Below are 12,566 nucleotides of genomic sequence, written 5' to 3' on the forward strand. Positions count from 1 at the left end.
CATCTGGAATGTGGAGGAAAGGGCAAAGGGAGGCCCTGGCCAACCCTTGAGTTTCTTTGACTTTCTCTGGCCAGTGTCTCTTACAAAAGACTTCCTCTCTCCCTCTGGGGCTTTCTTGGGCCCCTCCCATGGACCACCCTCTGCCACCTTACTACCCAGTTAGTAGAGCCCAGTGCTTTAGGCTGCCAGGAGCACCTCTCAAGGAGGCAAACAGGAAGGGAAGCAAAACCATTCCTGGTCAGTGTGCTAGGAGACAGTTTAGGGAGAGGACAGTGGCAGGAGCCCCAGATCCATGGTACGTAAGCTACAGATCTCCATGTAGGCAGATGCACAGGTGTGGGTAACTTCTGTTCCCCGCTCAGACTGAACACTTAGAGTGCACTGTAGTGACAGTTAAAGTTATACCAGACACTGGAAGCTTCTCTTGGAAATCCTCTCTACCTTCCGTGGTATACAGACGGAAGAGGTGTACCTTCCGCAGACGCAAGAGGCGAGCTGGCAGCGGGCTAGGAGTCAGAGCCCGGGAGCTCTTGTTGCCACCCAGCCTCTCGCCAGCTTCTGAACTAGCACGTGGCACACATAAGTGCCGGGTGTAAGAGAGGGGCCTGGGACAGGACACCAGAGAGGGGCAGGTGGGAGAGGAGATGCCTGGTGTCTTCCAGGCCTCTTACAGCTGGGTAAGAGGAATCAAGGTAAGCTCCCAATATCCCTGACCCTCAATTCTCATCAGTAAAATGGGTATGAGAGAACATGACATTTGCCTGTTTCATGGGGCTGCTCTGAAGATGAAATGACAGCCCGCTTTGTAAACAGAAAAGCTTCACCAAATGCTCTGGACCTTCTCTCGGTAAAAATGTTAAGTGCTGGGGGCGCCTGGGTGGCGCAGTCGGTTAAGCGTCCGACTTCAGCTCAGGTCACAATCTCGCGGTCCGTGAGTTCGAGCCCCGCGTCAGGCTCTGGGCTGATGGCTCAGAGCCTGCAGCCTGTTTCCGATTCTGTGTCTCCCTCTCTCTCTGCCCCCCCCCCCCGTTCATGCTCTGTCTCTCTCTGTCCCAAAAATAAATAAACGTTGAAAAAAAAAATTAAAAAAAAAAAATGTTAAGTGCTGTTTGTTAGTAAGGAATAGGACTGAGGAAGAAAACATTTTCTTCCAATTACATGGCTACGTGATGGAGATGGTCCCAGTAGTAGTGGCAAGAGGGAGAAAGAAGGGGTTAACAATAAAAAAATAAAAACAGGGGCGCCTGGGTGGCTCAGTCTGTTAAGCGACCAGCTCTCGATTTCGGCTCAGGTCATGATCTCGTGGTTCGTGAGATCGAGCCCTGCATCGGTCTCTGTGCTGACAGCACATGGCCTGCTTGGGATTCTCTGTCTCCCTCTCTCTCTCTCCGCCTTCCCCCGCCCCGCTCATGCGTACCCTCTCTCATGCGCGCACCCTCTCTCTGCCCCTCCCCAGCTCGTGTTCTGTCTCTCTCAAAACAAAGTAAACATTGAACAAAATTTTTTTTAAATAAAATAAAAATAAAGGAAAAGAAGTTGGTTGCTGACGCAGGTTGGTGCAGGAAGCTTTGGTGTTAGACCGGGGCTTGAATCATAGCTCTACTGCTTGTCTGATTGGGAAAATGGAGGCAAATTATTCAGACTTGTTTATTTTCTATAAAGCGGAGAGAACAGTAGTGATTCTGCAGGGCTAACGTGCGGACTGAAGGTAAGGCACAAGTGGATGGCCCAGCACAGCCATGGCCCAGGGAAGGGTCATTCAGTTCGAGGAGGCTGCTGGGGCCTTCTGGGGGACGGGGTGCTCTGCTCACAAGCCACACTGTTCCCAGTGGCAGAGTCAAAATGTGCAAGAACCAAAGGGGCTTGCTACTTCACTGGGAGAGAGGAGACGCAACAGGAAACGGGTTTCTCTCCTAAATGCAGATAAAACTGCACACCCAGCGAATAAACCCAGGCTCCTGAGATGACACACACCTTGTCACATGTACACTGGAGAGAACGCCTCCCCCCCATGCTGCTCACAGCAAGAGATGCGTTCTCAGACTGCGGGTGGAGCGCTCTTTGCAAGCTGGCTGAGGCTCAGTTCAGCCACTAGCTCGGTGTGATTTTCCTTCGAGCAAAAATAAAGACGGAGAGAGTTGCAGAGAACATGAAAGCCACGTTGAGTCTCCGTGTGGCCCGCTACTGCTCACACCATCCTCTGTGCCTCACCGCCTCCCGGGCTCTGGAGGCCTGTGTCAGCCCCAGGGATGGAGCTGGGAGGGGGTGGGGGACAGCGGGAAACCCTGGCAGGTCGAGCACACTCAGAAATAAGGGCGCCCTGAGTCAGGAAGTCAGTGTGGACCTTCTCTCAGTACAAAGCAGCCACTTCCCAAGATGCTTTCTGCTGTGTTCATTTTCGTTTTTTTTTTTTTTTTTTTTTTAAAGCAGGGATGCTTCTCGTGCATTGGTTCATGCAATTCTACCCTCTTCTGAAACCCTATGTGACCTGATCATAGACTCAAGGCTCTTGGACCCAGAGCTGCCCTTATCTGGAGAACTAGGAAGTATGTGATCCCTTGTCAAGACACAGCCCTCTCCTCTTCATGCTTTATTCTATTGCCAGGGTCACGTCTTGCCTGACCACACTGGGGAGGATGTCTAAATTTGCGCAATGGTAAGGCCTACAGGAGAAACATTTATTTATATCCCAAAGAAAATAAATAAAGTTAAAAAAACAATCAGGAAGCTCCTTAATAAGGGGTTGCTCGATTGCCACCCGCCCCCCCTCCCTCAAGGCTCTCTGAGTAGCAGGAGCGAGAGCTCCGCCAACTGATGGGTCCTCCTCCATCCCCCCACCCCCCGCACACCCCACCCAGACTCTGCCTCTGGAGCCAGGGTCCCTCCCTGCTCCGGCCCCGAAAGATCCTTCAGGAAACGGAGGAAGTATGGACACACAGCCCAGGCATTTGGTTAAGTATTTTTAAAAAGCTTTCCAATTCTGCTATTTTTTTTCTCCTCACATTCAATATTCTTGGTTGCTAAGTGGGAGGAAATGTGGGGAGGTGGGAGAGGTGTGGAGAACGGAGGGAAAATTGGCAATGTGAAGGCTGATGGGTGTATTTTCTCATTTCTAAAGGGGGTACAGGCAAAGGAATGCTCCAGCACGGAAGCAACCAGCTTGGGGAGCGTCTCCTGTTAGCTGGGCTCGTGGCAAAGACTCTACCCCAAATCCTGCTGCTTCTGGTAAGCCAGGAGCGGGGGGCTTTTCGGGAACATAAGATGGGCATTTTCTATTTCTGCTGACAGACTCAGAAAAGGAGAATTAATTAAAATGATCTTTATTTTCAGAACATATCTGCAAAAGGGAAGAGGCCAGTTTCACGATTATCTTTTCACCGAGAGGAAGATGGGGCATGAGCAGTCATGTGCCACAGGCTATGTGAAGGGGACTCCTGTCTAATTGTTGCGACTCCAGCGATGCAAGGGTCGCCTGGCCGCCCGCCGGGTGTGGAACTGGACGGCGGGCTGGCTGTTCAGGGTGAGCTTCCTCCCGTCCAGCCGCACTGCCCCCAGGCCTGTGGTCACAAGTCTGTCGAATGTCAGGTCACAAACATCCATCCCCTAGGAGGGCCCTGATTTTGAATATAGTTTTTTAACTGCAGAAACTTCTGTAAAACAAAATCCCACACGGAACCCCACCTGTACTCTGTGGCCTCCTTAGCGCCCATCCCACCAGCGCTCTAGGCCAGTGGCCTATTGCCTCCTGGGGGACTGTGCTGGGCTAGTGACACATTTATGACACATTTACGATGTGAGTTGAACATATTTAGGCTCCTGACTTTTAAGAGCCTAGTGTGGGCTGTCCGTACATCTTGCTATGAGCTTGAAAAATGTTCCGAGTGTGTCTGAGCAGTTGTCTGAGTTCACTTGAATTATTAGGTCCCTTTTCATTAAATGACGTCCTTCATAAGGCAGGACACACACCGGGAAAAACTGTTCAAGACTTGAAAAAGGGCACAACAGGTTACTGGGTGTCTTATAGCAGCGAGCTGGGGGTTGATTAGTGAACGTTCCGCAGGTTATCTGCCTCTGTGGGCAGATGAGATACGACTGATTTCTACCCTGCAAAAAAGATGACCCCCAACCATATATTTCATTGTTCTATAGGATCCTGTCTTTGCATGTTCTTACAAGTTCATTTTAGCATATCTATCTTTTGCAAATTCATTTTAGCGTTATCTATTTTTTGAATTCTTCTCTGAACCAGTCTTAACATCTTACAGGTTCCCTCGTTAATGAGGTAAATAAAATCTCGATAGGTCCTTGTTTTGTATTTGAGCCATGATTTGAACCGTTTGAAAATCATGCTTTATCCTGCCAATAGTGATACAGTGATTTCTACTCTCTTTAGAAGGACGCGGCCTACTGTCTACGGAGGCCTTTTAGATATTACCATAGGAGCCCCATCTGGAGTATACAGTTGACGAGTCTATCCACAAATTACCCGAAAGATGGTAAGACTTGTCAAAGAAGTTAACTGAGTGGCTGGTTGAGAGGAATCAGATACAGGTCGCCCATGAACTGGGCCCTAGAGGGGCATCGCGGCAGCAGCCACAAAAGAAACCCACGGTGTGGGGGCCTCATCGGCCACTGGAAGAAAATTCCCTTAAGAATGGAGTGTGTGTGGCTCCATTGCTACCATCCGCTAAACGCCCATCGGCGGCGGCACTGTGGGGCGGGGACCCATGCAAACAGCACACAAAGCAGGCGCTGCTGGCCTCTTACCTGGGGTTGGTTAGGTTGTAGCAGGATTTCCATATCTGCAACATGTGCTTACAGGTGAGGAGCGCCTCGTCCGGGCCCCGGCACAGTGACTCCACCTTCACTTTGGAAAACAGTAGTCTACGGCGGGGAGACAAAGGGAGAAAACAACACGGCTCAAGCCAGAGTCCCCACCGGAAACCAAACACCATGACCTGGCCTAGACCCGGATGCTATGGTGCTCATCCTAGAAAGGGGTGTCCAAAGGCTTGGTCCAGGGGAAGCCGTGGTGCAGACCAAGGATTCCAGAACTCCCAGCTCAATATACGGCTTTGTATACTGAAGGCAAATGCAGGCACACCAAACAGGACCATCTGTGATCAGGTTAAAAGCATCAGAGCGGTTGGGGCACCTGGGTGGCTCAGTCGGTTGAGCATCCGACTTCGGCTTACGTCATGATCTTGCGGTTCACAAATTTGAGCCCCGTGTCAGGCTCTGTGCTGAGAGCTCAGAGCCTGGAGACTGCTAAGGATTCTGGGTCTCCCTCTCTCTCTCTCTCTGCCCTCTCCCCCACTCGTACTCTGTCTGTCTGGACAGTCTCTCAAAAATAAATAAACATTAAAAAAATTTTTTAAAAAAGCATCAAGGTGGCTAATTTTATTGAGAACACAAGGATTTTATTAAGGTGACTTTTAAAAAAAGTTTATTTATTTATTTTGAGCGAGGGAAGGAGAGGCAGCAAGAAAGGGAGAGAATCCCAGGCAGGCTCCTCACTGACAGCACAGAGCCTGATGAGGAATCCAACCACAAACTGTGGGATCATGACCTGAGCTGAAATCAAGAGTCAGATGCTTAGCCGACTGAGCCACCCAGGTGTCTCAAGAGCGACTTTCAAACCGAGCTGTTTATTAAGAGCTTTTTAAAACAAAACCAATTCATTTGCAAAGCTTCAAAAATTCATTAAAAGGGAATCTTGATTTATTTACAAAATTACACAAGAGGTGTGACTCAGTTGATATAAGCGTCTACAAATAACCTTCCACAATGATCCTCATCATGTGATGGTGAATAAATCTCGTAAGCTTCGCAGAGCCTGAACTGCAGGCACATAAAGAAGGGGGCATCTGGCTCATGCCCTGTCCTCGGATCTTCTCAGTCCTGCTATTTATGGGTTAGGATTTCACCAACTCACTTCGTAATCACCAACTATCTCTTCCCTATTTTGGTTACCACCAATGGCTTCACCCTCTGTCCAGACCTGCTGACAGCTAAGCTTCGATCCTTCTCTCTCGGCCCCTCGGCTATCCCATTCCTAAATTCTACTTATGCCTTTCTGAAGACATTGGCTCCCCTGGGCCCAGAGCCCATCAGTACTATCCTTGCGAAGGCCCCAACATGAGCCCAGATACCGCCCTGGTGGTCTTCTGGTCCCCTGAGTTGCCCGGCTCTAAGAAACTGTAGATCTCTAAAAATCATTTTCATTCCCAGCCCGAGAAACTACAATGATTCCTTATTGTTTGTAATAATAAGTCAAAATTCCTTACTGAGTCCTCGAAAGTACCCTGCCCGCCGGCCACTCCTGTGTCACCACCCACCCCATTCTGGGCCACACATCCCTCTGGACTCCTTTACTCCTACCAAAGGCCAGGTTTCTGTCCTAACTCTATGAATATATTTGCCGTGTCCTCAGTTTTCATCTGTATGGATGAATCTACTACTCTCCCCCATTCTTCCTAAATTCTAAACCCGGCTAAAACCCCACCTCAACAAACAAGACCACGTTTACGTCTCTGTCTTTTCTACCCGTGTCACATCAGCTGCTGCTGGTTGTTAATGAAAATACAAAGAAGAGAGGGAGGTGCTCCTGTTTATTAAGGGTCTCCTCTGTGCCAGGCCCTGTGGTTGGCACTTCACAGACAATATCAAGGGCATCTTTGTAACAGCTCTTCCCGGCCCGGTGGTGTTTCTCTCCCTACAAGAAAAGAGCAGCGCCCCTCACTTCCGGAGTGCCTAGGATTGTGCTCAGAGGCCAGCGGGCCTTAAATCTGCATTTGCTCATTGACTGCTTTCTGTACAAATCATGGATTGTGAAATATGTGTCCAGTGATTTAAGGTAGATATGTAAGAGAATTCTTCCACCACAAATGACATAACGGCTTCATTTGGAGGCACTTTAGAAGAAAAAAGTCTCCTTTTCCTCAGTGGGAGATGGAATGAGGGTGGTCCGAATGCATTACTGCCCAGGTTCCAGAAGGGGTTAGTGTCACCAGCTCCCTCCAAATGGAACACAGGATGCCCAAGGGGGTGGGTGTTGGGTGGCTCTCAGAGCCTCCTGGAGCCTGGATCTGCAGATGCCTGGGATGACAGCGACGGGCCGATGACAGGGACGCAGTCCCTGATCTACAGACAGGTGGGCATAAAGGGTGAGGCCAGATGTGAGAACAGGGATGGGCATCTGCTTGAAACATCTCAGGAAGGAGAGGTTCCCAGAGGCCTTTCCAGGACTGCCCACAAAGAATGACAGCCACTCAGGGCGTCTCAAGGTGTTCCTAAGGAACCAGGTGCCGACTCCTGCCAATGTCTCCACTAGTCCAGAGAGTGGTGAGAGTTTCTTCCCACCGGAATCGGCCACCAAACATGGGTCAGCTGGGGATGTGTTACAGACAGAGGAGAAGCTGCCCAAGGGTCACCTAGCAGCATTTGGCAGAGACCTATTCAGAGGCCAGAGACCCCCTTGGGTCTGGTTGCCAAGCCATTTTGGCCAAGGAAGACCCCACCTAGGACCAGGGTGATGTTCTCTGAGAGGCACATCGAGCCCACCTGCCCCAGGGAGGGCCGCGAGATGGTGGGAGGGTTTCCCCTCACACGCTGACGGTGTGGTTCCAATCGTCCACGATTGCTTTCACTGTACCCAAAGTACAAAATGCCGGAGCTTGTCTCCAAGCCTCAACTTGGGGGAACGGTTCCATGCAAAGCCTCTTGGCTGCAAAAAGAACTTCTAATTAACATGAAATAACAGCTTTCAAACACTTGACTCAGGATATGTAGTTGAAAAGGTGTGGGCTGGATTTAAGAGAACCAGACAGGAAGAACAATGGGGGAACGGGTGAGCACAGATGACGGGAAAGGCACCTGAAAGTGAGGCTGGAGGAACAGCATGAGAGAGAGACTGGCAGAAAGAAAGAGCTGGAAAACACGGGCAGGGGAGCAGAAGCAAAGCCTCGCAGCTGCTGTCAGGTATCTCCAATACGCTGGGCAGAACGCCCTGCCGAGCCAAACTCTGGTATGTTCCCTCGGATGGGCACGTAAAAGCAGGAGGCAGAGACACGGCCTCCAGGAGACTGCTCCTTCTCACCACTTCCCCAAACCTCAGCTTGTCTACAAGCAGAGAATAATACCGAGCACAGGACAGGTGATGCTTGTCAGCATACTGGCCAAACCCTGCTCACACATTTCAAGACTGTTTGAAAACATCTGGCTGGCGGGAATGCGACATTAGCCCAGATAGGAAGGGAATGCAAACAATGATTAGCATGAGTGTGCTACAGGTGATATCCAAAGATATTACAGATTCCACCTACTGAGGAAACCCTGAGGACAAAACAGGAAGTCATGAGAAAGCCTGGGACAAACCAGCATTGAGTACATTCCAGCACGCGGAACTACCAACCCGGCAGAGCGGGCAGAGGGGACTTCAGGCTGAGATAGTCTGCCGGTCACAGCAGCCAAGTCCGACCATGAGCTGAAGAAGTCACTTCTCTTAGTAAGAAGTTACGTGCTGGGAAAGTGGTCTATTCCTATGACCTATGCCTGGTTCAAAGGTCATTGACCTAATTAAAACAATTTTGGTTCACACTCACTGAAACTTACAGAAAATGAATGAAGGATAGAAGAAGCTTGCCAATATACGACTCTGACTACATTCCTGATAGCCCAAATCTGGCATCTCACACACTGTTGTTCCTGACCCGGCTCCTGCCCAAATGCTTAGCCTCGGTCTGCCCCCGCCTGTCGTGTGCATCCCCCATTCTGGCCGTGATCAACTTCCTCCACGCCACTCTCCTTCATGACCCAGGCCCTTTGCACATGCTATTCCTTCTGTCTGCAATGCTTTTTCCATCCATTTCTGCTTTTTAAAGCATCTACTCATCTTTCAAGATTCGGGGCAAACAGCCACTCCCTCCTTCCCCCACTGCCCAGTGAAGCCGACCTTAAGGAACAGGAGCTAAAGGTCCCAAATAGAAATGCAACTCCAGAGAAGACACGAGAGCTCAGCTGTGGGATAAGAGCCTACAAGCCAGGAAACTTCTGCTTTCAAGACAAGCGAAATAATAACAATAACAACAGCTTTAAACACTTAATTTAAATTTAACTATTTAATCACTGATTCTTACGCTAACCCTGAAAGTCAGGTCGCGAGTTAAGTAACTTGCCCGGGTTCGCACTGCTGGTCACTGGTTGAATGGAAGCAGAAACCCGGATCCCTCGGACTCCAAAGCACTGAGCAAGAAACGCACGAGAGTGACTGAAAATGCTCTAATCACGCTCCTGACATTAACGAGGATAGACAGCATTTTCTAATCCATTGCCAAGTATTTAAAACCCTGTATAATGTGCAAAGACCTGTGTCGCTGTGTGGCATAGAAAGTGGTAAATATAATAAAATATAGTCCCTTGCCCTCAAAGAACAGAAGTCCAATCAGAAGAAAAGATCTGGCCATGAATGGGAGGTAGGCTTCCTGGTTTAGGGACAGATTACGGCCCTGGAACTCGAGTGCGGCCGCAGGAAGATGGGGGTTGGGCTGCTGGGGGATTGTTCCTGGGATACATCAGACGGGCTTCTTTACAAAATGATCACATTTGTCTGTGCTTCTTGTGACTTGCCTCCTTCACCCAAAAGTCCGGTGCATACAAAATTCGAGTCATTTGAAGGATTCAGTTAATCAAGGTTTTACTTTCCACTGCACCTAACAGAAATAACATTTTACCCTATTTTTGGAAATTTTTAAGACTCCTAAGATACCTCTTGAAATAACACCTGTGTTTGGCTTAGTGTAGAATTTAGAAAGAAGATATAACCCCCCGTGAAGCTCAGGGGCACGTGGCACTGCGACTTTTCCTGGGGTACCTTAGGGAATGCATCAAAGTGGCATTTTATCGGGGCCAGGTTTAATGTCTAATGATCATCTTCAGGAAGACTTTCCTGACTCCCTGGAAACTGCCCCCAACCACCAGACCCTCAACTCCAGTGGCTCATTCCAGTTTAACTTTATCCCCCACCCCCAGGAGTCCCAGACCTCAGACGCCCCTCCTTGAGTCCACTGTAGACCCTCACCCTCACGGCTCCCGCCTACGCTCATGGTGTTGTATCTGCTGGCCTGGAAGTCCGCTCTCTCCAGTGCTCTCTCTTCCCACTCCCAGCTATGAAAATCCCACTGTCTGACATCTTCCATGGCCCCCAGACTCAGGCAGAAATCTATTTCCTTCCTTCCCTTACACGTACAAAATATTTTTTCTAATCTGTTAATTCATCCATATTTGTACAGCTGACCACCTATACATCAATGTACCTGATAACGAACTCAAATTTGTTCATCCTTTTGTCGGTCATTTTTTAAAAATGTTTTTATTTATTTTTTAAAATTTATTTGAGAGAGACAGAGACAGTGTGAGTGGGGGAGGGGCAGAGAGAGAATCCCAAGCAGGCTCCATGCCGCCAGCACAGAGCCCCATGAGGGGCTCGAACTCAAGAAACCGTGAGATCATGACCTGAGCCGAAACCAAAAGTCAGACGCTTAACCAACTGAACCACCCCAGCCTCTTGTCAGTCATTTTCAAAGTGCCTATTATGCCCCTGAGGCTACAAAGGGGAATAAGACGTGGAATGTTCCCTCACGGTCTAGTGTTACGCACACACGATATGTGAAGAACAGACATACGGACAAAGTTCTGTGGGAGCACAACCGGAAGAATATTCTGCCTGGGGCTCATGGAAGACCACAGAGAAGTGGGACCCTTGCGGGGGGCGTAGCCTTCCAGGCAGGCGGATGGACAACCTCTCGAGCATAGGCAGGGAGGTGTGAGCGTCCACAGTAAGCTAGGAGTGGTGTCTGGAATCCGGGCTATAAGGCTGGGGCCCGAGATAAAGGTGAAGGGGTAGGTATTTCAAATTTCTGGAATCTAATATGCCTCACAAAACTTTCTGGTGAAGAACTCTCCAAGAAAGGAAATGAGAAAAGTTTAGAGAAATACTAAATTAATACTTCCCTCCAACCTTATTTGGCAGGATACAAAATGCACTCATTAAGTGCATCAAGGAGGAAACATGCATATTAATATACAAAACCCGCACTAATGAGCTGATCTGTAAATGCTGTATTCAAGGCAGATGATTCAGAATGAGAATCACAGGAACCTTGAACATTTGGTATTTGGTGCTGGTCTGTGTTTGAATGCTCTTGGGCCCAGCATGCTCTTGGTTTATCTGCTGAATATAGGCAGGGATGCAAAAGAGCTGTGAAGAAAAGCCCATGGTATCTGCCCAAGTGGGGCAATGGCCATGGGGGCCTTGACTACCGCCCCCATCCCTCACTTCCAGGGAATCTGATCCGAGAGCTGACGTGGGGCTGGCTGCCAAACACCTGAAAGAAAGTGAGAATCTGTCACCAGGTAAAAGAAATAATGGGTCAGGAGAGGGGGTAGGAGGTGCAGGTATGTTGAAATTAAAGTTTAAACTGAGAAAATGGCTTGGCAGCTGCAGACCAGTAAGGTAAGAAGAATCAAAAGAGATGTGCCGAAAGCATGTGGTGACGAGGGGAAGAAAGATGGAAATCTGAAGCCAGATGAGTCAGCTGGGAAGGAGGTCTGAAAGGATAGAGAAAGCAGCCCGTTGCTGATCGGGCAGAGGTATGTCATCAGATAAATCTAACCAACCCCTCAGAGGGGAATGAAGGGTTTCTTCCAGGCTCCGATGTGGCTTTCAAGAAGGAAATCTAACTCGCTTCATTGTCACCAACATTTCTGATCTGGTCTTGGAGCCTCTCCTGGCTGGGCTTCCAAAGTGGTCCAGTCCCAGAAGGTCTGAGCCTGGGCTGAGTCACTGTCACTGAAAATCAAGACCATGACGGGCCTGTGAGCTGCCTGGCCTGACAGTTCAACAGGGCCCCTTCACCACCAAGGGGGCCAATGATGTTGGGTTTACAGCAGTGAGGCCCCCAAAGCCATGCCCTGAAACTGTTCCCGAGGGTCCTCTGACAATAGCTGGAAGGGATGGGTGGTAAGAAACCAGTTCATGTGACTCTTCCCACTAGGCATCAAATAGTGCCTGGGGACTCACTAATGGTGAATGTTCAATAAATGTCACCCGAATGAATGATCTATCTACTCAACTGTTACACGGGAAACACGCAATTTCTTTCACCATTTGGCTTACAGAATCGCTGTATTGACACTGTTCATTGGCTTGTTAGAAAAAAAAAAAGAGAGAGATTTTTCCAATTAATCCAAAACTGGAAAAGGCCTCCAGTGGTCCTGTAATGCTTTGCTACTCAGAGTGTGGTTTGGGTCAGGCAACCGTGGGAGCTTGTGAAGAATGCAGAACAGCCACCCACCCTAGACCCAGCACATTACAGTCTTCACGGAACGCAACTTGCAGATGATTTGTGTAGGAATTGAAGTTCAAGGGCCACCAGCCTGGTTCATAACTCTCCATCCAAACTTTCAATCAGCTGATCTTTTTAAAGACCTCCAAAGGAAGTGTTCCCGTAGCCCCTCCATTTAGGAAAGCCCACCTCTGTTTATTTCCCTCCAGTAAAAATTTTGGG

General features: G+C 49.1%; 1 protein-coding gene and 1 long non-coding RNA gene across 10 annotated transcripts in view; one reads left to right on the forward strand and one right to left on the reverse strand.

The window, feature by feature from the left end:
- The window catches only part of TTC7B (tetratricopeptide repeat domain 7B), a 256,147-nt gene that overhangs the window by 66,188 nt on the left and 177,393 nt on the right, over positions 1-12,566 (reverse strand). For all 8 annotated transcript variants that reach the window (XM_045451860.1, XM_045451858.1, XM_045451859.1 and 5 more), the window contains one exon: positions 4,768-4,884. In XM_045451860.1, the coding sequence (XP_045307816.1) occupies positions 4,768-4,884 (117 nt within the window). The remainder of the gene's footprint in view (positions 1-4,767; positions 4,885-12,566) is intronic.
- LOC123584216 lies at positions 2,837-4,501 on the forward strand. 2 transcript variants are annotated; one of them, XR_006705255.1, is made up of 4 exons: positions 2,838-2,951; positions 3,119-3,225; positions 3,331-3,520; positions 4,394-4,501. It is a non-coding gene; the product is annotated as an uncharacterized LOC123584216 (long non-coding RNA). The 2 variants fall into 2 exon arrangements; XR_006705254.1 differs by lacking the exon at positions 4,394-4,501 and having other exon boundaries at positions 2,837-2,951; positions 3,331-3,589.

This window comes from Leopardus geoffroyi, chromosome B3, assembly GCF_018350155.1.
Source record: "Leopardus geoffroyi isolate Oge1 chromosome B3, O.geoffroyi_Oge1_pat1.0, whole genome shotgun sequence".
Classification (NCBI taxonomy): domain Eukaryota; kingdom Metazoa; phylum Chordata; class Mammalia; order Carnivora; family Felidae; genus Leopardus; species Leopardus geoffroyi.